Source organism: Apus apus, chromosome 4 (assembly GCF_020740795.1).
Source record: "Apus apus isolate bApuApu2 chromosome 4, bApuApu2.pri.cur, whole genome shotgun sequence".
NCBI lineage: Eukaryota > Metazoa > Chordata > Aves > Apodiformes > Apodidae > Apus > Apus apus.
This window is the reverse complement of record NC_067285.1, coordinates 63,716,407-63,740,397: the sequence shown is the minus strand read 5'-3', so window position 1 is coordinate 63,740,397 and position 23,991 is coordinate 63,716,407. Positions and strand designations below refer to the sequence as shown.

The 23,991-nt window shown below is 40.5% G+C and overlaps 2 protein-coding genes across 7 annotated transcripts in view; one reads left to right on the top strand and one right to left on the bottom strand.

The window, feature by feature from the left end:
- Positions 1 to 13,630, top strand: part of NFKB1 (nuclear factor kappa B subunit 1) — a 57,753-nt gene extending 44,123 nt beyond the window's left edge. For all 4 annotated transcript variants that reach the window (XM_051617690.1, XM_051617686.1, XM_051617689.1 and 1 more), the window contains 9 exons: positions 4,099 to 4,213; positions 6,247 to 6,448; positions 7,626 to 7,795; positions 8,597 to 8,699; positions 9,550 to 9,665; positions 10,436 to 10,502; positions 10,834 to 11,006; positions 11,143 to 11,320; positions 12,754 to 13,630. In XM_051617690.1, coding sequence (XP_051473650.1) covers positions 4,099 to 4,213; positions 6,247 to 6,448; positions 7,626 to 7,795; positions 8,597 to 8,699; positions 9,550 to 9,665; positions 10,436 to 10,502; positions 10,834 to 11,006; positions 11,143 to 11,320; positions 12,754 to 12,941 — 1,312 coding nt within the window. In that variant the 3' untranslated portion in view covers positions 12,942 to 13,630. The remainder of the gene's footprint in view (positions 1 to 4,098; positions 4,214 to 6,246; positions 6,449 to 7,625; positions 7,796 to 8,596; positions 8,700 to 9,549; positions 9,666 to 10,435; positions 10,503 to 10,833; positions 11,007 to 11,142; positions 11,321 to 12,753) is intronic.
- Positions 13,631 to 20,176: 6,546 nt separating this feature from the next.
- MANBA (mannosidase beta) overlaps positions 20,177 to 23,991 on the bottom strand; it is a 54,899-nt gene continuing 51,084 nt past the window's right edge. For all 3 annotated transcript variants that reach the window (XM_051619808.1, XM_051619807.1, XM_051619809.1), the window contains one exon: positions 20,177 to 22,828. In XM_051619808.1, coding sequence (XP_051475768.1) covers positions 22,604 to 22,828 — 225 coding nt within the window. In that variant the 3' untranslated portion in view covers positions 20,177 to 22,603. The remainder of the gene's footprint in view (positions 22,829 to 23,991) is intronic.

Genomic DNA, 23,991 nt, shown 5'->3' with positions numbered 1-23,991 from the left:
TTCTTTTGATGCAGCCCAGGATGCAGTTGGCTTTCTGGGCTACAACTGCACATTGGTGGCTCCTGTCCAGCTTTTGACCCACTAGTACCCCCAGGTCTTCTTCCACAGGACTGTTCTCAAGCATGTCTTCCCTCAGCCTGTGTTCATATCTCTGGTTGCCCCAGCCCAGGCACAGGACTCTTGTTGAGGGTCATGAACCTCATGAGGTTCACCTGGGCGCACTTCTCCAGCTTGTCCTGGTCGTTCTGGATGGCATCTCGTCCCTCTGGCACCTCCGACCACACCACCTGTTCCCTGCAGGTGCTGATCATAGATTACAGCACTGCTTTAATCAAATATTCTCCTTTGTGCTGTTTGGGACAGTTATAGCTGCTATTTAGATAGACGTTTTTGTTGCATTTGCAGAAAAGCCACTCACCCCACAAAGTTGGTTGATCCAGTATCTATCAGAAAGTAATCTGGTCGTTGAGGGTATGTAGAGTTTGTTGTGAGTTTGTTTGGTTTCTTTTCCTTAAAATCTTGACTGAGCATGAAGTGCTATGTTTGTATCATGATGCAGAGTTGATGGGGGTCCTTAACTTTGTGCTGGAGGCGAGTGCCCTGCTTTTTATTCCATGCAAGTCCTTAAGTCTTTATAGGAAGCTGTAAGTTACAGGTGTACCAGCAGACATAGAAACTGGAGAGTCCATGCTGCTTTTCTCCCACTGACACCAAGTTCTTCCCAGAGGGAACTATTTTGCACTTGCTTACATCTGTTCTTTACTGTTGTCTTCCAAGAGACTGAACAGATGTTTGTGGCAGACTTGGCTGCTTACATTTGCTTATTAGTCCTTCAGTAAGGTGAGCTGGAATAGAAATTCATGTTGTTCCTTTACCAGCTATGCAGATTTTGTGGGACTTGGAGAGTGAAATAAAGTGAGGAACTAGTGATGAGTAGTTATTTAAAATACAATTCAGTAGAAGTCGCTCTGAAATCATGGAAAGATAGTCACTTGAATAAGCAAGTGACATTATCACATCCTCACTTTTCAGCTGGCAGACCCTGTGGAATCTCTTTTGATTCTGTAAATTGCAGTATTTTGTACAGTAGAAGCCATAGAAGCCTTAAGGTGTCTAGCTAGGTGGAAAATTACAAGTGACTGAGATGCTATCCCACTGTTCAATTACTTGCTCTGTGAGAGGTTACTCCTTTTAGCTCCAATTTCAGTGAAAATAGGTTTCAGATTGTTGAGAAAGGACTGCAAAATCAGAGATAGCTCCTTTACTTGCTTTGCTTTCCACTTGGCAACCTAATGCCAGCTTTGAGGAAAGCAGGAATATGAACAAGGCAACAAAGCAGGAGGTGTTGAGCAAGTAAGACCTGCATTTAAATATCAGTAAGCTGCCCCTCAGATTTGGACTTGCAAAGCATTTCAACGAAGTCAAAATACTTTTCAGAATTATGATAAACAGTTGTTGAATGAAGAGCTACCTTCAAGTATGTGGGGCTTGAGCTCATGTCGCCTTTCTCCGGGAAGGGGTGTTAGTCCATGTGCATGTAGCATATCTAAGTTACTCTGCAGCTTTTTTTTTTAACAAAACGAAGATTTGGTGACTGTCTTCCAGCTCACTTGCAGGAGTTGTGTTGTGGTTTGTTTTGGTTTTTTTAAAAAGTCAAAATTCATAAATCAATTTCCCTGATTTTCACTTCAATCATTAGAATTATATGATAAAAATACACAATTTTTGCTTACGCCTTTAAGGGAATGTTGCTGTCAACAATTTTGCTCATCTTTCATCAGAGCAGTGTGCAGGGAAGGAGTATGTAATGGTGTTCTGTGGCTTTGAGACAGAAGGCGTTGATCTGTAATGAGTGTGCATTTACAGTAGGCAGTCAGGCTGTTACGCATTTCTATCTGTACCACTGCACCCCAGAAGCCTGACAGAATTACAGCACTGCCTCACAGCAGTGCTGAAATACGTTTTTTGATGCAGGACCATTTAAGAAATGGACTTGACTGCCCTTTCGTGGTCTAGTCAGCTTGTCTTTACAGCTTTGTTGTCCTGAAAAGCAGGGTCCATCACCACCTGGTGTGCCAGAACCTGATTCACACACAGAGTTGAGATATTTGCTTTAATATCCAGTTCTGCATGGAAAAGGGAGCAGAGTGGTGTTCCACAAAGCAAGCTCAGCTTCCTGAAACACAACTGCTACTTCTATACCCAAAAACATGAGAAATAACTTTATCTCTAACATCATTCACACACAATTGATCAATTTATTCCTCACTTCCATTTAAAGTGACAGTGCTCAAACATTTCACTGCACATGCTCAAAGAGTAAGGGGCTTGTTGTTAGTAGGGGTCCCTCTAGCCTGTGAGTGGGTATTTTAGTATGCTAATAGCTCATTAATATGTTAATGGTATGTTAATATGGTGAATCCAATCACTCAGTGTTTTTTCCCCCAGTGCTCAAGGCTGCAACCAAGATAAGCTGTGGGGTGGGCTCCTTTCCATCCCATTCATCTGTCCAGCAGGTGTCTCAAGGCTGGTCTGTTGGCTACTTGGGGTGTGTTTTTCTCTAATTGGAATCTGGTTTTGTCTAATTCTTACTGTTTCACTGTTACCTAGGCCCTGTTTATATTCTGCATGTCCCTTATGTTCTCTTTCATGTGATTTTTCCCCAAATGTGATTTCCCCCCCTCCCCCAAATTTTACTTATTTCAGTTAATAACTGACATCGGCATCACATGGCAGGGTAAAATTAAAATAATTGCTACAGGAAAGGGAACTGAAGGTAGTGAAAGAGGGAATTTGTTTCTGAAGTGAAATTTGGAAATGAAATGTCAGCATGATAGAGCATAAGAAGAAGCATTTACAAGAGAGCAGAGGAATGATAGTGGTGGGATTGTCTGAGCAGCACAGGAGAGCTGAAGGAGGGAAAAGTACCATGGTACTGCCCATGGCAGCATCCTGAACCACTGAAACAGGCCCTTTAAGGATGAGTTTGGTTTAGAAATCCTCTTTTTTTGCCTTCTTAAAATATCTTATGTTTTTGAGTGCACTCAGTCACAATTTCAAGATTACTCTATGCCCTGAAAGGCAAGGAACTTTATTTTTCTGATTAAAGTGTAGATCTGGGTATATACAGGTATTTCTGGAGCACCATGTATTCTATGCTGGTTGTGTGTGTCAGCAGCACAATCTTAAAAAGATGAGTCTAGAAACTGGCCCGTGTCTATTGAGGAAGAGCTTGGCAAGATAGATTTCAAAACAAAGGGTATACCTTTGAAGTGAACTCTCAAGGGAATAAGACAGTTCCAGCTCTGTTTGGATGGGGCTGATGGGATTCCATCCTGCTTTTCTCCTGGTGGTTTTTCTGTTGAGTTGGTTTTTTGGGTTTTTTGCAAGTACAGCCTCTTTGGCTGGTGGTGAAAGACCTGGCTCTGAAGAAAAAAAGGGGAAAGGCTGTTTCATTAACGTGGTAGAAATGGTGAAGTGTTTTGCTATGCAGAGTCACTTGTCCCAAAACAGGTTTTTCCTTTGGCATATCTCTGGCCACTGCTGCAGATCCTGTGGCTGTTAGTCACTGGGCCTGTCCTCAGTCATTTCTCTGTTTGAAAAAGAAGAAAAGAAAAACCCACAGATCTGGGGAAACCCCCAAGGGAAAATCTGCTTTGGTCACAGAGAGGCCTGTGGAAATTCTGAAGGAAGGTTTTGACAGTAAGTGGTGTTCATGTGCTGCATACTTCAAAACATGAAAAAAACGAAAGAGCAAAGAATCTGGGGATTTCAAATAAGTTCTAAACAATTATTTTGTGCTGCAAAGTTTGCATTTTGTAGACCAGTGGTTAAGTTATGCTCAGGACCAGCAAAAGCCATCCTGAGTCTGCTTCTGTGATTGAAGGGTTAAACACAGGTATAAGAGTTACCTTCTGACTAGCTTTGTTTTTCATGTTGGGATCCATTTTAGGTGTTGATATTTACTTCTGAATTCATGACCTCTAATGGATAAATGTTCATATCAGTTAAAATTTAATCAGAGCTATAGCAAAAACTTTTTTTTTTTTTAATAAATTTGAAAATAGTGTAAATTTGTTAATCTCGTTTTTGTTTCAGTGTCCTTCATTTAGCAATTATCCACCTTCACGCTGAGCTGGTGAGAAACCTCTTGGAAGTGATACCCGATTTGAATTATAATGACATCATTAACATGAGAAATGACCTTTATCAGGTACTGGGTTGTGGTGGTGTGTTGTTGCCTGTTCAGCCAGCAAAAAAGAAATTGCATAACTTAACTGTGTCTGTCTTATTTTTCTTCTCTTGGTTGGAATGAGCCTAGATCAGACTGTGATGCAAACAAGTTTAGAAACTCGATGACACACTGTAAGGTGGTGAAGGAGCAGGAGTAGTTAGTTCATAACTTCCCTTGATGTTAAAATAAATTTCTCCATGGGTTCACCATGCCATGGGTTCACAGGCCAAAAAACTGAAATTCTCCAGTTCATGTCTTCATTATTTGGCTTCTCTGTTACAAATCCAGCAGTAGGGATTACAGTGTGCCAGCTCTGGGCCCTTTTGACCTTTCCAGTGTAGGATAACTAAGGATCATGTGTCAGTTGCTGCTTCATCAGTCATCTGCAGGCATGTGGAAGCTGTAACAAACTTAAGCCCTTCCTAAAGCCCAGATGGTGTTTGTGCCCATCACATGAGCACCAAGATTTCCCTTTCATTTCTAGATTCACATGACAGCAAAACGAAAAAAAACCAAACCTTTCCCCATGTTTTTTACCTAGTAGGAAGAGAACTCATAACTGCTGGGCACAATTCTGTCTCCTCAACTTAGTCTGTGACAGAGCCTGAGCTTATGTATTGTAACTCAGATAGGCTTTAAAAAGAGCTGTGGAAACCTGCCTGGAAAAGAATCTTTTTAACTGTGCGTGCCATTCAGTTGTCCCAAAGGTAACCAGCTGAATGTTACATGGCAGCACTCTGACATTTGTGTCATTTCTTTTGCTATGAACAGTAAGGGCAGAATTTTATTCTACAAATACAGACGCAGAGGGTTTAGTTTTCTTTTGCACTTTCTTTCTATGCTTACATGAAGCAAGTTTGAAATGCAGAGGCTAATGAGAGGAAGCAGAAGATTTTGAATTTAATTCTCTGCCCTCTATGTAACAGAAACAGGAACCAAAGCTGTTATCCACACAAGAAATAAATAACTAACTAACAGGACATCTACAGCTATTCCTACCTTCTACTTAAACCAGTGGTGACAGAGAATGTAGGGTTGGCCTAGAATTTTTCTTTTGTACAGATGAAAGCTGAATCATTCACGTACCTTACAGATTTAGTAATTAATGGCAAATCTGTTGTCAAACACAACCTTACTGTACAAAGCTGGAATTAGTCTTTTTTTTTATAGTCCTCTGTTAATATAATTATCTGGAGATGGAATCTTGTGCAATTTTTACATTATTTTAGCGTTGGAAATATGATTTCTCAAACCTTACTGGAATGTTTTGCTGTTTAAGTACATTTCTGAGTATCATCTGCATGATGCTGTTCACTGGCAAAACTGTCAAGAACAGAATACAATTGACCTTTGGAAATACTGGAAACCTCTCAGCCTGAGGGCCTGAGGGTGCTGCAGGTGTCTGCACAAACACGGAGAGCATGCCAATAGAATCAGGTAGCTAGACACATTGCTGAGATGCACAGTTGTTTGCACTTTGACAAATGCACAGAACAGCACGAGTTTCTTCTTTTCTGTGCAGTTATTTTGAGGAGTAAGGAAATCCTAAGCCCATGGCTGCAAACGTCCTATTCAGGAGCAAAATTAGAGTATAGCTCAGTGCCAAAGGAAGATCTGAGCAGGCTCTGGAAAGTGTGTGTGCTCCCTCAGTGGGATGAACTTGGCTGTGGGGCAGCTGGAAGCAAGGGCACAGGGATTATCCCATTTCCGAGTCACTTGCACTGCAATGCTCGAACAGCCAGGTCAGTGCTCTGGCTTACAGAGGTCACCTCCTTGTTCCTCCCAAAGTGCAATGCTGACACTGGCAAGGCAGCTTTTATTTCCGCTAAGTAGAAACCCTGTTTGTAGCATGAGTAGAAAAAAATGTTCACATATGCAAGCTTTTAATTTCTGTTAGCTTTGGAGTGGAGTAACATCATCTTACTCTAGGAGCTGTTACAGGTTTAAGAGATTTCTGTAGCAGTGAGATAGCTGTTGCTTATCTGCTCATTTCTTGCTTCTGTCACTTCTAGACCCCATTGCACCTGGCAGTGATCACAAAGCAGGCAGAGGTGGTAGAAGACTTGCTGAAGGCTGGAGCAGATGTCAGCCTGCTGGATCGCCATGGTAATTCTGTCTTACATTTAGCTGCTACTGAAGGAGATGACAAGATTATGAGTCTGCTCCTCAAGCATAAGAAGATATCTCCAATGGTCAGCCTTTTCAATGCTGAAGGTATGGAAAGATAAAGGATGTATTTACACTTACCTACCAGGCAAGCACAGTACAATTCCTGCCAACTCAGTGTTTTTACACAGGTAGATACAGACTTTAGAAATAGCATCTTTCCTCATTTTGCACATGCTGTCCTTGGCTTTTACATGACTGCAGTCACAGATGAGAGAACAGAGATGAGTAGGTTTCTGTTTATACAGAACATAAAGATTGGTAATGGCAATGTGACACAGTATGGATTGGAATTTTTGTATATTCTCTTTAATCTCACAAAACTTCAAGCACTGTGTTCCTGCTGAGATGCCTTACACAACCACTGCTTTTTAAGAAAATGCCCCCAGCATAAAATGTTTCCTCCTCCTCTGTAATGAATGAAATCCCCTCAAAACCATTTTCTGGACCAATGTCAAGTTTTGTATCTGGTATTATGTGACCATACAGAATTAGAGCCTGTAAAATAACCACAAGGACACAATTCTTCCATTTTTCAGTGGCACCAGTCATTTAAATTTAGTACTCCTGCTCTAGTAGATTGTAAAATGTCTGACCTAAAAACATTGTTATGAGATTCAAACACCTGTGTTAAGTTCCTTAGAGAGGAGGTTTTCTGTTTGGTTAGTTCAAAGTTGGTGTGTCTGTTTGTTTTGTAAATACAAGGCTGTGTTATTCTTTTTTGGAGCTGGTGCAGGTAATCTTGAGGTGATAGGGCAGTGTGACATTACAGAAGGATGATACTAAAATATACCTATTATTCTCCAGACTGTTTCTAGAAGAGATGTTCTGTAGGAGATGGGGCCAGTGCAGGGTACCTACTTGTTTAGTACCAAGATGCAGATTTTCTTTTTAAGGCTACTCTCCTTTGAGGCAGAGATGACCTAGGTGAGCTCTTTACTTCCTTCTGTTCTGCCTTATCTGCTGATTTTTTTTTTTTCATGTATGGCTTTGACTTGCCTTCAGTAACACAACTAGTTAAAATTTATGCACAGCAAACATTTTTATCAACACCATATTTTAGTGCATAAGCAGGTAAGATAAGTCACTTCTGCTCAGATAATTACAGTAACTCTCACTCGTTTTAAAATTCTCATATATGCAGCCACTTCAGAACTCAGTATTCTGACATTCCTGTATTTTTCAAATATTAATGCATGTGATGGATGCATTTGGTTTTGTGTAGGTCTCACTGCAATTCACCTGGTGGTAATGGCAAATAGCATGTCCTGCCTCAAACAGCTGATTGCTGCTGGAGTTAATGTCAATGCTCAGGAACAAAAATCTGGACGAACTGCACTGCATTTAGCTGTTGAACAAGAGAACATCCCTTTGGCAGGCTGCCTTTTGCTTGAGGTAAGGGCAGAATTTCTTTCTCTTGGGTCTTTTCACTTACATATTTAAAAGGTCTTGAAAATCCTTAAGTGCTTCAGAGGTTTTTCCTGATTATTGACTTGATTTCTTAAATTTGTATAATGGCAAAATAATTGCTAATATTATTCACTATTCCTTATTCAGCACTGCTGGTAAACCTTTTGTCCAAGTTGAGGAATTTACAGTTTATGACCCTGACCTGACAGCAAATGCCATGTTTAATGTGCACTGAGTAACCCTGGCAGCCAGAGAAACTACTCATGAAGAAGTGAATCACTCCACCTGTGTGCAGTGGAGTGCACATACAGGCATGCATAGAGTTAACTGTCTAAATACTTGTCTTAGCTCTCTAACACCTTGATCCTACTGTGCTTAATTCTGCACACCCACAGCTTGGCCACAGTAGCCCTCCTTGGCATCCACGTACGGATGTGCCACCAGCCTGCTTGGCTCTCCTGAAGAATGGTAGGAAGGCAGACTTCTCTGCCCATCAGTTCAGATTCCAAATGCTACAGGGAATGAGATGCCAGAATTATTACATGGGATGCAAGGTGGCTTTTATGTACCTGACCTACTTGAGTTTATACACTGTGCCTCCTGCTCTAACACTGCAGCACACAACCACCATCTGTTCCTTTCAGACAATGATTAGAATTTTTATGCAAACAGGCATGGAGTGGTGCTTTGTTGCACAGTAGCAATGCTTATGCAGATGTGAGTCTCTGCAGCTCTATTGTATAGATCGGTAGCACTTTTCTTTTTTGTTGTTCAATAAAAACTTAGGGTGATGCAGACGTGGACAGCACTACATATGATGGGACAACTCCTCTTCACATAGCAGCTGGAAGGGGCTCTACAAAACTGGCAGCAGTTCTCAAGGCAGCAGGTATGAAAATAGATATTTGCTGGAGAATTTTCTTTCACAGTGACTATTTAGGTTAGAAAGCTTCAAGCAGAAAAGAATGTGCCAGTGAACTTGTTTAATGAGCAGAATAAATCAGATGTTAAAAGCATGGAGGATTGTTTTTCCCCCAAGAAAGTCCTACTTTCAGGTCCTGTACTACTCTTTAGCACCATCTAATGGCTAAAAAAATCTCTTGCAAGCTCTTGGAAGTTTTTTGAGTATTTTGCAGTTTTTATAGCTAAAGCAGTAGAGAAGAGACCTTGCTACATAGCTGGGATAAGTGTTGGACTGCTTTAAAACCAAAAAGAAATAGGTCACTGAAACTTGAGCTTGTTAGTGGCTCCTATTTCATAGCACTAAGGAAGAGTTAGTTTTGAATATTTATTAGAACATTTTTTTCAATTGTATGTAGACCCTTAATACCTGATACTTCTCCTTTGAAACAGAAATCCAAGCCTTCCATTGCTTTTAATAATACTCAAGACATTTCTTGGACCCTACAAAAAGCACCACATCACATATGCACTATGCTCTGTGTGAGCCAGAAGGGAGACTGAAAGTTAGTTCATATAATCATAGCTCTTTCTTTAGGCCTTAACCCTCTGCTTGTCATTTTTGCCCACTTTATAACAGAGTCTTGCATTATACAGAGACATGACAGCATTTAACTTTAGGCAAAAATGTTATTTTCTGATTTAATACAAAATGTAATTTAGCTTGAGTAGCTAAGTTAGGAGCTTTGCCATTCACACCTTAGAATACATATTTTAAATATTGTTGCAAATAACTTGAAGCCTTTTCTTAGGAATTTTTTTGCACACTTGTTTGCCAGGTGCAAATCCTCATGCTGAGAACTTTGAACCATTGTTTGATCTAGACGATGTGAAAGATGAAGATGAAGGAATTGTGCCTGGAACAACACCACTGGATATGGCAGCCAACTGTGAGGTATTTAGTCTGTTTTTTTTCAATCATAACTGATCGTTCAGCTCTCTCAGCCAACTCCTTCCACTGCATGCAAGCTTACTAATTTGCCATCAAAAATGAAACTTAACTCAGCCACAAAAAAACCCCGTGATATAGCCCTGGAAAAAAAGCTCTGCTTAACAGACTGCTGCTGCTGAACAGGAATGACCAGGCACTTCTTCAAATAGTTGCAGTAGTCTTCAATATAGAAAGTACTTAGCTGGTTGGGCAGCTTGTGTTTGGAGGCCTGTATTCAGAGTGAGACACTTTGCTTCATGTTCTTCACTTTTGTGTCCTACCCAAATTATGCTGCATGGTCCATGCTTAAGCCACCGAGTGTGCACAGTTGGTTTGGTATGAGTGCAAGGTACAAGCAGTCAGCATCTCTGATCACATGGAGCTGGGGAGGTGAAAATCCAACTCAGGGCTTATTTTAAATTATGAGTTGCAGACAGGCAGTAACTCCTCACATAGCCACTGCTACTGCCACTTTATTTACTGCAAAGACTTCCTCTGTATCTTGAAAACAGTTGCCAGATGACATAGCTAAAGGGCAAGGGAGATAAATCTCAAGATTTCTCCCTCAAGCTTTGCACAGGTCTTCTACAGTATTTTTAGTCATACTGATCCTGGGACAGAAAAAAATTGCCCATCTACAGGCAGAATTTGGGCTGTATACAATATTACTTGAGGCTTGTCAAGATAATGGATAATAACCAGGTTTCTGCTAAATACTGACTTTATTCTCTTAGGTGTATGACATACTAAATGGCAAACCCTATGAGTCAGCAGTGATTTCAGAGGACTTACTGACACAAGGTAACATCTATGAAGAAGACTTTACTATATCCCTCTAGTAATTGAGTACTGAAAGTGCACTTGCTGAAGACATTGCCCTGCAATAGCTTGTAACTGAAACAGGGAGGAAAAAGAGGTACCCTCTCACCCCAGCATTCTCAGAATATGTATGATTCTGTTAAGAGGTGGGTCACAGGGAGACAGGGGAGTAAGTTTTCAGTATTACATCAGTGCATTAGTAAAGACTGGGATTGATGGATCCCAAGATATTCTTTAATTTGGCTTTGTTTCTGCTTAGAAATGAACTGGTGCATGATTTGTATAGATAATAAATATATTTCTCTGTTCCCAGGACATCTGAAAGAGCTGAATGAAAGTTCTAAGATGCAGCTTTACAAGCTGTTGGAAGTACCTGATCCAAACAAAAACTGGTCCACTTTAGCACAAAAGCTGGGTCTTGGCATACTTACTAATGCCTTCAGGTTGAGCCCTTCCCCGTCAAAGACTCTGCTAGATAACTATGAGGTAATGTGGCTGTATGAAGTTATAAAGAACACACAGACAAGTGGAGAATGTTGTCCTCCTGCACGGTGATACAGTGCAGTCCTTTGGTTTTAACCAGTCTGAATGATGGTGAGCATCTGATGTTCTTCTCTCTCAGGTTTCTGGTGGTACAGTTCAAGAGTTGATTGCTGCTTTAAGACAGATGGATCACACAAAAGCCATTGAAGTCATTCAGAAAGCACTATCCATCTCACAAAGCCCACCTCACCAGGAGGACAATACCGCAAATGCTCTTCCATCCTTATCACCACCCACATTTGTAAACGGAGACACAGGTAAAATTGACAGCATAACATCACTAGCTTTATTTAAAACATTTTTTCAAATTCTGCCCCCACCTACCTTGGACTAAATATTCTGGTTTCATAAACTTCTTAGTAACATACCAAAGTGTGGCAATCTGAAAGGGCCCAGTGTTCTGTAGGCAGAGAAATGGGGGACAGTTTAAGTTATAGGGGACCTTCAGCAGTCATGCTGTTCAAGTGCACCCTCAGAGTAGGGCCAGTATAACATTACATGAGGCTGCCTGTGTCACATCCAGTTGTTCTGTGCATCTGGAACCATGGAAGGTCTGTTGTAGTTTTGGGCAGGTGACTCGACTAACAGAAAACCAGATCTTGTGAGAAGGCAGTAAGTTATTGTCCTGGTTTCTTTTATCATTAAACTGCACAGCTTTAATTAAACACTAGTTTTCAATCCAGAGAGTCTCTCTCTCCTTCCCTACCTAGGTGGGAGGGGGAGGGGATTGAGAGCATTGTTGTCCATCCTGAGTCAAACCGTGACAATCATCAGGGATGTTCAGACATTGGCCATGTTAAGTAACAAAAACTTTTGTGGTTTGGGTTGTTTTTTTTTTTGCTAGTGCCCTGTTCAAACACCAGAAGTGGTGCCAGGACCTTAATGTGCAAACTTACATCCTATATCAAAATACTATATATTTCTGGAGAGAAAAAGGAAACAGCACAGCAACTCTATCCTGGTCTAGTATTGCCCGTTTATTCTCTAGAAAATGGTTCCATCATAGAATGAACCTTCATACCCATCCAAACATGTGCTTGTATTCATATTGCCTCTTGAGATTAATCTTGAAGGGTAAAGAAGTTCTGGCTGCTTTGCAACATTAATATCTTGCATCATGTCATTTAAAATGGTTGTTTAGAAAAATAATACTGAACTCCAATATGCTGACCCCTCTTCTAGTCACACCATGCCCACCTCCTACCTTCCACTCAGATACGGTTCTCTTGCAGTTAGCTGCTCCTTTTGCAGATCTTGCACAGACAGTTGCTTCCTGTTTCAGGCTCCCTTACTAGATAGAAATTGCTCAAAAATAAATCTGTAAGTAAAATAACAGAGAATGTTTTAGGACTGTCATCCTGGAGCTATATACTTACACAGAGTCTATTAAAGTTTTGCTCTGCTACTGGACCTGGGCAGAGTCCTGACTAGTGTGGTGACAGCATTAGTGTCAGCAGAGCCCTGGGCTTCTCATCCTATCCAAGCTCCAACTGTGCTTCAGCTCTGCCAGCAGTGCATCAGATCACATGCTTTGGGCAACTGAAAACATTCAGTACAGCTTTTCTTATTATAATACCTAAGGTTAGAGTTATTTTCCCATAGAAGAGCTTTAACTTACTTGTTTGCATTCCTTAGGCTTCCCTGAAAGCAACACAAAATATAATGTATTTCCCTTTTCTGTGTCCCTCAGGTGAGCTTTACAATAGCAAATTTCAAGACAACGAAAGTGTGTGTGACAGTGGTGTGGAGACTTCGTTTCGCAAACTGAGCTTTACTTACTCAGACTCCCTGAACAGCAAGTCATCAGTAACACTGAGCAAAATTACCCTAGGCTATGAACATGAAAGTTCAGTGCCAACCAGCTACATAGCTGACTAATAATATTCAATTAGCTATATGCCATTATGGGAACAAATGTAACATGTAAAATTACATTGGTGTCATCCTGGCCTGAGGGAAGTGAATTCACAGCCAGAAGTGTGCTGACAGAACCACAAAAGAACCTGAAACAACAGCAACTTCAGCATGTGACTCCTAGCCCTTGCTTCCTTCCTCAAGTCCATTTTATTAATATACAAGCCATATACAATAACCAGGGCTCTACTGCCTCATTGATACACAGGACTGGCCACTGTGAATGACTGACAGAGCTTTTCTGGTTCATGAGGATTTTCCTTTATAGACAAAAGTCACTCTTTGTTAATGCATAATACCAGCTCACTTAATAAACAGAGGTAATGCACACAGAGCAATCAGAAGATAGAGTTGCTAGCTGCTCTCCTCGTAATTTCTGCAGCACAGTTGCATGAAAAAGCTCATAAAATAGCTCGCAAAGAAAAAAATCATTACTTTAATCACAATGACAACTCAGAGAAAAGAAACCTAAAAAATCTTGTATATTTCAAATGTATTTAAACTTACCTTTGGTGCCTCTTAGTCAAAATAATTTTTCAAGTTTGGCATTTTCCTGTTTGTAAATATATTTTTTATATCTGTTCCTTAAAAAAAAGTATGCTTTTTAAATGCTTATTTTTATTTTACTTTTATAATAAAAACCCAAAATGAAATTGCTTGTCTACATTTGCTGTTATTTTTACATATTTTTATCGAAGAATTATCATTTCAGTCTTAGGCATTCATAAAAGATTATCTTTTTCAAGTACTAAAATAAATAAAGGGTTGCAAGCCACCTGCCCTAAAGCTTAAGTATTTTTTATGGTGGGAGACCAGGAGCCTCAGCTACTGCTGAGCAGCTGTGCTTTGGAACAAAAGCTTCTCTGACTCATGATCTCTTTTAGTTCTTGTAATTACGGCAGCAGAGCCTCATTTACACTGAAACCAACTATTTAGCATCACAGCAAAACTAATGAGACAGTCTTAGGGCTATCTAGAAACCCCTCTTAACAACTGTGTTCCTAAGCAGTATTTCTTCTTGTTTCATGTTAATTTCGAGATGGTGAGTGTAACCATTACAGATGTCAGCCCTAATAGGAATACAGCACAGGTACCTGATTTCATAATGAAATGCAACCAGCAGCATTGTACCAGTGCCACTCACTTGTAGCCTGTTTTCTTGGCACAAAGATGGAGATGGACAGTGTTGGTCTTGGCTCAGCTCAAGTCTTCAAGAACCCGGGTGTCACTCCTAAGAACAAGAATCAAGATAAACCTTGAGAACCACTATGTTTAGAGCAGTAGTTGCTGTAATTAAACCATAAGTAATGAAAAAAACCCAAAACACTTGTGAAATAATTTTATATCCAGCTGAATTACTCAGTACATTAATTACTTCAGAGAAACAAGATGCATAATAATAGAAGTGCCATTCTTTCTTTCAGCTACTTTATGTATGACCTACATATGCAATGTCAAAGGCACACAGCTGTAAAAGAAACAGGCAAAGGGTTCTCATATTCTGGAGTTGGAGGAGCTTTCTGAACCTCAGCAAAGCTGCTCTTCAAATCAAATGCACCTTCTACTGCCACAGGAATTCCAGCACAGCTCAGGGTGCTGGCAGAGAGTTTTATGAAGATCTCAACAATCCTGCAGGTTATCAACCATCCTGGCTGTTGAATCACACCTTTTAGCCTTATTTCTGACCAGCTCTGCTTTTAAACCACCAGAAGACACCTGGGTCTGTATTTCCTTTAGCACTTCATGACCAAATGCTGCATAATAGCTTTTGGTCAGGTTAGTGGTCATGTAATGAACAGTGGGACCTCTTCACCCTGCCTATTCAAGTGCTTTAAATGACAGTCTTTCCTTGCAGCATCTCAGTTTCAGTCTATTTGACAAAAGAGGCTTTTGATCCTTTTTTTTTCTCTCTACCCTCTTTGTTTAGAAATAGAAAAGCATTCATTCAAAAGTATTTTCACTAATTCAAACAGGAACATAAAATTCTCAAAACTGAGTCACATAATAGGACAACTTTCCCCATTTGTATTAACCCCTACCATCTTCAGTATGTGTCAACAGGCATGTCACACAGTGTGTCAGGCCTAGGCAAGAGTAGGAGGTGGAACACACCTGCTAGCATAGGACCCACTAAGGAAAGCAGCACATCTAGTAGAGACATTTGCGTCTTCTTATGTAGTTCTCATTTGGCAGAGCAAACCTACCAGAGACCCTTGATTACTTCAAGCAGTTCAATTAAAAGGAAATGCTAAAACCACACAGCTTTACCCTTTCTGCTTTAACTTTCTTCTTAGTAGGCTGTCATCCCATACTGATGCCACTGGGAGAAGGGCAGACTTCTTGCAGGTAGGAAGATGAAGAACGCATACAGAGGGAACTAGGCTTAGCAAGAGAAAGCATAAGCAATGCAGACAACTCTCAAGAGAAAAATTTTAAAGCAGATACATTCTTAACAGGTAACAAGATATATTCATGTGTCTCATTTGTGTTCCCCCTCAGACAGAGATTTATCCTTGTGATGAAATAAACTATAAAATAGTTATGCAGGAATCCAGCAATTCACTGCCTGAGAGTTCCTGCCTATACCTGGCTTACAAAGAGAAACCTCCCCCTCAGCTGTAGGGTAGTAATGGTCTAACTCAGTCTTACATTTTCGTTCAGCACAGTAAGTTAGCATTTGGACCTCACTACACCTTCTAGCACAGGGTATTGTCCCTGTCCTGTTCCATATTGCCTCAAAGGAAAGAAAACAGAAAAATATTATCCCTGACTTTTGAAAATTTAGTACGTTGCTTTTAAGATATATGTATGAACAGCAAGAACAGGGTTTCTGGAGTTAATTTTGTTTCTGTTAGAAGTTTTAGGAAAACTTCCCCAGCAAGCTGTCAAGCTCTTGCTTGCTCAGACCAGGGCAACTCCACACTGCAGCTGGATGCCACACTGGGCTTCTAATGCACTGCATCATACTGCAGGAAGCCTGGTGTGTACTTCCATTAGCAATTAAAGCTCTGAGGCTGGAAGGCTCAAAAAGCATAAACCAAGAACCTCAAACTGAGCCTTAAAAGCTGACCACATGAGTTAGTCCTTCCGAGTGCTGACACTTCCTGTCGCTTTGGCAGTGACTGCAGAGATTTCTCTGGAAACACTTGCAATATTCAAATAAGAAAGGTTGTTTAATTAAGCTTTCTTCCCTGGAATGTAAAGAGGTGTAACCTTTAGGCATCCTAAGTCAAGTTTAGTATTAAGTTTTAAAATAATTACAGTGAGGATCAAAATCTGAAATAATTCTAAATGTAATCTGCACCTGCATTAGCTGGAACTCGCTGCATTACTTTGCTACTGTACTGCAGTAGTAATAAACACCAGAAACTTGTGCAGTACAGCAAGCTGAGATCACAGCACACAGAGCTTCCCTACATTTGACAAAAAAAGGATAATTCAGAAAGTTAAACTGCCCTTGATTTTAGGTTTGCTGCTACTGCTGTGGGTTTCTGGTGTCATCTTGGGGTGCATTTACAAATCTGGAAACTCAGTGTGATAGTGGAAAATTCTAGGCAGCATTCAGAGATTTTGTGAACAGCATGAAGGATGAGAATCTTACCTGTACATGGTGGTGCATGAAGAGTCTTGTCTTCCTTGTTTGGACAAGTGAACACTGTTTTCCTACATTTAAGGAGAAAGAGCAACCCTTCTCTGTCTATCCCAGCTAAGTGACAGAAATGATGGTGCCCACTATTAGCTCAGGGAGCTATGGTCAATACCCAGCCACAGCTTTCAGCTCTGCTAGAGCACATGATCTCTCACAGTAGAGCAGTTCTGGAGTCACTGCCAAAGGTGTGGTCCAAACTTCTGCTGGCTTTGAAAGATTCCTACAGCTACAAGTAAATGACACCACAAGTTAATTGCCTAGGAGTTGCTTTTCTGTATTCAGGATTATGAGCAGGTTGATGCCCTGCTTAGAGCTGGGCTGTAGTATGTGCATTGTTCAAAGCCTGTACAGTTTCCCCATGGACTCATTTAAAAGCAGCTGGAATCAAAATGTTTCAACCATTCATTTACCCTTGCTATTTTCACAATACAGAAGAACACTAAAACACTTGTGACTGACTGACTTAACATCAGTTAACTTGTGGCCCACAGCAGCACTTGCCAACATTGCCAGCACACGCTCGTGCGCGCACACACACACACACACACAGCAGTATCGTGCCCTCTGGGCTACGTAAAACAATAATGTTTGCCAGAAAGACATGAGCAGAATTACTGCCTCGCTTTCAGACATGCAATCACCTCAGTAGCTTGTCTTCAGCATCCCAGGCAAGAAACAGTACATTTGGCTACAGTACAAACCAGATTTGTGGCCGGAACACTTCCAGATTGATAGCAGATGGCTTGATAGACAAACCATGTCACTGTCCGAAATACTGGGCCTGCTTCTTCATCAAAGCTCCTCACTACTCTCAACTCCTCAGCAGCGATCAGGCTGGGCAACCTAACACAGCTTCCTACCATCCTACCAGTACCATCAAACAACTCAACAAGAGATCAAGCTTTCCACTCCTCCTTTGACAGGAAACCAGCCGAGGGCTGGCTCACACCATTGCTCCTTTACGGTTGTTGGGGAAATAAGCTGAAGCCTGCAGTGCTGAATGCTTATATCTTGGTATATCATATACTAGTTGGTGAGACAGAATCACAGGGCCAGCATGCCAGAGTATTACTGGCTAGCTTATTTACAACAGGCAAAGGAGGACTGCTAAAACAAGAGAAGAAAAAGAAGCTGCAATGCTGGCAAAAGCCTGAGAATCACTATGCTTGCAAAGAGGATCAGCGACCAGCATTTAAAGTTTTGATTTTCACCACTATGAAAGAGGATTTACACTTTCAGCTCCAGCATCTGACCATGGCATGCTTCCCCACCAGCTTAACAGACAGCACTCATTTAAAGCTCCTGCTCTCTATTACGCAACTCCTCACTAGGCCATAGAGCCTGGCTCAGTCCACAGGCCAGTGGTTTTAATACGCTAGGGTAGTGTCCCATTAAGAAAAGCCATTCCCCTTAACAGTCAACCATATCTGTAGCAAGCCACAAAGTAAAAAAAAAAGAGCAATACTGACCCATTTTGCATTCATAGAGTGCATCAATAAACATCAAGATCAACTTCCAAAAGCAGACCCCCAAGACCAAGTCCTGGCAAGCAACCAGACTCACCACCTTCTTCTTGACTAGTCCTCAGGGTGTCATTTCCCTCCATGCTGCAGCATGTTTCCTTTGCTATAGTTGCCTAGGCCAAAGACGCCTCTATTTTAGCTAGGATGCACATTAATAATACAATCAGATGTTTACAGGTCTTTACCAACTATTTCCTACAGTATGATGACCTTTCCTCAATGTTAGCATCAAGTTACATCAAGTAATTTTAAAGGTTCTGTATTTTTCATTTGAGTTTTGTTCTTCAACCCAAATTAAATTAAGTTGTGGCTTTTGTTTTACTATCTTGTAACATCTGATTAGAAAGCAGGTATGTCAACCCAATTCCTTGACTGGAACACATCTTTAAACATTCAAACCGCAAGTTCCCGAATGACCCAAATTACCACTCAGAGGATAAGAAAGAAAACTGCAATTCTACAAAACAGAGGCTGGCTTTTAAGCTACAAAACCAAAGTAATTTATTGAGAACAAGAAAGCCACCGGCCTGTTCCTCTACACCTAACACTGCTACCAATCACTGAAGTGGTCTCTGCTACACATCTTCAAAAACAAAAGGGGAACTACTTGGAAGCAAAAGTACTGCAAGATGTGCCTCTCAGGCAGAAAAATTATTTAGGACCCAAGATATTGAAACAGCAGGTAACAGCAAAGACCAGCAAATATCAACAAACGCTTACAGAGGAACTTACAATACATTCAAATGCTTACTTCCTGGAAAACATGTAGAAGAACTTAGCAAAGCTTCCAAGAAGGTGCCCCAGTAAACTGGAGCAAAACAAGTCGTCTCTGTGTGGCAGAAACTACCAACGAAGATGTGCCTTTTAAAATTCAACATGCCATCTACGTGTCCCGAATGGATTCACAGCCAAATCTCTGCCAGAAACCAGTTTTAGGACAAGCTAACTAATGACATACAGCTTTCTTCCAAAACCTGCCCTCGAGTTCTCTTCTGGAAGGGCATTTGTCATGACTCTTGCTGAGGGGAACTCTGCTGCTTTTACCATCTGTGAAGAACAGCCCAGAGGGATCCCAGAAGCAAACAAAAGCTATGGGCACAAGCAAACTCAGCGGCCACTTGAACAAAACATTGCAAGGCTGCACCCTGAAAGAATACTGAGGGGCCATTTCCCTCTACTGTTGCCACCAATAATTAAATGACAGTAAGTACAAGCATCGTGACACTTACCAAATGCTCTTTCTAATCCTCCGGCTGCTGATCCCCAGCCCATGAGATACAACTGGCAATACCTGTACTGCCACAACACAGGGATGGCTACAGATGGGTAGGTAGATCAGAGTGATGGATACTCAGAAGATCGCTTCACTGCTCCATTATGATCTTTGCTCCAATTTGTGACAAAGGTAGAACAATGTAACCAAGTATAGCACAGTATGTAATGGCAAAACACCAAGGGAAATGGTTAACCAAGGTACTAATGCATGGGGGAGAGAAGAAAATAGCATCTATAAATACTTACTACAACACCAGGAAACCAAAATAACATACTAAGGATATTAAGACAATAATAGAAGTGAACCTTCCACATCAACTTCTGTTTTGAGCTTAAGCAATTATTAATCTTTCATAACAGCACCTAGTGCTGAGTTAAAGCTTTCCAGTGAGAAAGAATGGGCCCACTCTTTAGGGAGCTCCTGACCTTCAAATAACAATAATTTTTAAACTATCTGAACCTTTTTATACCAATCTGGTAACTGCAGTAAGTGACAGCAAAAAAAATATTTCATAAAAGGATGCTCTTCTGCATAACAGTGCTGACAGGCATTGGTTGCAGAGCCACTTCATTTATTATTGATCATGTACCACCACATAATTTCTTTCATGATTTTGCCTAAAATTCATGACAGGCTAAACAAGGTCACAGTTATCCAAATTCATGGCTTATGGCTTCTAGCAATGCAAAAGCACTTTTCTACATCTCTGAAACTTCACTCATATTCTGACATGCACCAAGAATAAATACAATTTGCCTTCAGAAGTCATCTTTATTTGCTTTGAAAAAATTGTCAAAATGTTATTTATTTAACATTATTTGTTAATTTTGAAATTCTACCTCGATGCTGCTGGAAGAGACATTTCCACATCAAGGTCAGAGAAAGACATAAACCAAACTGCCCTTTTTATAATACACTGTAGTAATATTTATTAATCATATTTATTCCAAATTTTCTCCACTTTTCCATCCTTACCTTAGATTGACTTAGATTGCTGCTTTCATCCCACTCCAATTCCAGGACACACAAAAAACTAAGATTTTTCCTGTACTGTTGGCCCAGGATGCCTCCCTGATATCTTTTAAATTCCTTTATCAACGTCTGCATTTTCTAACTTTCAAGTTTTATTAATTACTATAATTTTCCCTGTTTATTTTATAGAATCTGTAAACATGGGCACATATACATTTTGATTACTTTCATGTTTTCTTTCAACTAAGACAAATTTTGAATCAGAAAAGCCCTCCTATGCAACTGCAGTTAGCTGTTTTGATACCTAATAAAGCACTTGTAAGCACCTTCCATGTATCATTTTCCTTTCATCTTTAAGTTTTTCCTTTTGCTCAGGAGTATGTTGGTTTTGGTTAGCACCCAATTCCAGAAGTACCAGAGATTGCCAAGCATCGGTCAATGGGACCATCAAAACTGTGATCACTACAAAAGAACAACCCTCAGTTCCAACTTCTCTAACTAACCGGCGGGACACTCAGCTGCCCTCCCCACACATGCTCCAGATCCTCAGCACCACCAGCAACCATCAGCCACATGGTGCTTTTCTAGGACAGTGGACACCACCAGTAGAGCTTGTTCAAACACCTTCTGCAGTAAAGTGGGGATTCTGCTGGGTGCTCTGCAGTAAAATTAATACTTGCTTGAACAGTAAGATTATCTTTGCAAACTCCAGTGTGCTGGTTTTGGCTGGGATAGAGTTAATTTTCTTCATAGCATCTAGTATGGGGCTATGTTTTGGGTTTGTGCTGAAAAGAGTGCTGATAATGCACAGATTATTTAGTGACTGCTGAGCAGAGCTTACAAAGATCAAGGCCTTTTCTGCTTCTCACCCCACCCTACCAGGGAGTTGATGGGGGTGTACAAGAAGCTGGGAGGGGACATAACTGGGCCAGCTGACCCCAGCTGACCAAGGGGCTATTCTATACCATGAGTTGTCATGCTCATCAAAGAAGCAAAATTTAGATGATGAGGTTTTCCTTTGTTAATGTCCATATTTTAAAAGGTAGCATGCACACACAAAACCCAAAACCCACATCAGAATTATGATGTAATTTGCCTGATAAAGCTAGGTCAATTCCTCCTCTGGAAGGACAGGAGTATCAGTGTGGAGCACACAGCAACACAGGAATACGAGAAGGTAGCAGAACGGCTGAGCAGAAATGTCTTGAGTGAGAACAGCAGCCCCTGCACTATGCACCTACTAGTGAAAAATAAGTCACTTTTAACTCTGTGGTCCTCTCCTGACCATTTCTTCTCTGTACTGCCTCCCTTCTCTTTGCACCTTTGTCAACTCTTCACCCCATTCCTTTTCCCATGGCCAGGCATATCTTGTACAGGATCCCATGCAACAGCAAAAGGTTTCTGACTGCACCTGCAGCCCTCTGGGAAGAGACAAAGCTAGATGTAGAGCTCTCAAGGTTATTGTTCGATGTTGCATATGAAGAGAGAAGAAAACAAGTCCTGGACTCAATTCCCCTTTCAGAAGGGGAAACAGAACTGCCTGATATCTGACTAGGCAGCCCAGGTTCCATGTCTGTTTGGAAGCATACCTTGCAGGAGGCAGACAGGACACCCAACAGACTAACAGCTGTAGATCTCCAAGTACAGGAGTACTGGTCTCTTGATCTGGCTGTAGATAGTTCAACCCACTCCAAGTGGAGTGAGAGCGTATCTGTGGAAGTCATACCAGCTTCACTGCCTGCTCTTCCCCCCCCCCCATGCCTACAGTATACCTTCTTGCTGTCCTAAAATTAATTTCCATTTACAGCACAGTGAAACTGGAAAAAATACAGATTTTTGCAACCATAGTCTAGAGGTAGATATTTCTGTTGCCTCTTAGGATGTATTCACAACCCAATAATTGATTTCATGAGAACCTGAGAGCTCAGACTAGCTCTCTTGCACCAGCTCACCCCTCCCATTTTAGATATGGGATATATTTTTTCCATTACCTGAGAACGCTTCACTTTCAATGCATCACATATATTATACACAAGCTTTGCTGTTGGTATTTTTACATTGAACCAGCACTTAAAATTCACACAATAGGAATTGACAGTATGCTATTCAGTCAGTTCAAATTGTACGACGCTTCAACTTTACTCAAATTATTTGAAGTTTTTCTTCTTTCTGTTTCACTCCTTATCTAGGAGGAAATGACATATCCTCAGTCAACATCCACCAGAGAGGTCAAGGTTAGTGACTTTTCTAGTTCTTCAACACTGGTAGGTTCCCAAGGATAAAACACAACCACTTTCTTCTTTTCAGTCATGAGGAAACCATTATCACTGAATCTGCCTTTTATACTTCCCACATCCAGATAAACAAAAGGAGCAATTGCAGTGGTCTTAAGAACAAATATATAAAGGTCATCTTGTTGAGATATAAAGGCCTGAAAGAGAAATAAATAAATTAAAATACACATGTTAAATAAGACACCAGTTCCACCCAAACTGGAAAAAGATCTGCATGTCAGTAAAACAGACTGAACAATCAAATTTGACCAAAGTTACTATTCTCTTATGGAAATCTCTTTAGAACAAAAGGTCAAACCGACAGGATTCACAAGTAACAACCATGCAAAAACTGCAAATGTTATTGTAGTATTGTGTAGAAAGGCTGTAGATTGTGGAAAAACGCTACTCTACCATCTTCTTAGGAAAAGAACCAAATAAATGGTAATCTGACTTGTACCTAGCACCGATGTCCTATATTTACTGCAGTTAGAGAGATTTCTCCCTTCATAACACACTTCACACAACTACTGAAGTAGCTGGCCTTTCCGATTACATCAGTAATAGAAATATACAGAAGCAAAAGATTGTAAAAATCACAGTAACATTGGAGGCCACCTCATCTTAATGAAACACAGCAGCAAGGTCCTTACACTACATTTAGAAGGCAGCTATGTTGTGAAATATCAGGACACAATAGAATGTTTACATTAAGTTCTATGAGTAGTTAATCTCAGAGAAGCTTAAAAGTACAACCAGAGTGTATTTTGATGCAGCACCATCATGAAATATGGTACATCATTGTAAAATAGCAATTAAATATATATAAAAAGAAGAAAAATTATGTTGAGGGCAGAAACTGCACCCCGCTTACAAGAAAAACAACACTATTCATTTTTAAGAAAATGCACATATCTTTTACATTTTCTGAAGAAATACTGTCTTCACATTTTTTAAAAGCAACACTACAAAGAGTAGTACTTGCATTATCAATGTATTTTAAAGTCTAGGTAGTTTATTAGTAACTAAGCATAGAAGCACCAGCTTCTCACAAAGACTAATTTTTTAAATCATAGCTGCATACTTTCTTAAAATGAAACTTTGACTTTAGCCTTGTTAGCAATCCTTACTAGTACTGCAGAGGCAACACAGTCACGGGAAAAACTAGTGAAATTTCCCAAGAGTGCTTCAGTTGCAGAGCTTTTCTTACTGATTATGTCATCCACAAAAAAACCCAGTATGACTCATACTCCAGCTTGTACCACCAGCTGAAAAAAAAATAAAAACAGGCCAGGCCAACTGCTTCCCTTTCTATACTCAG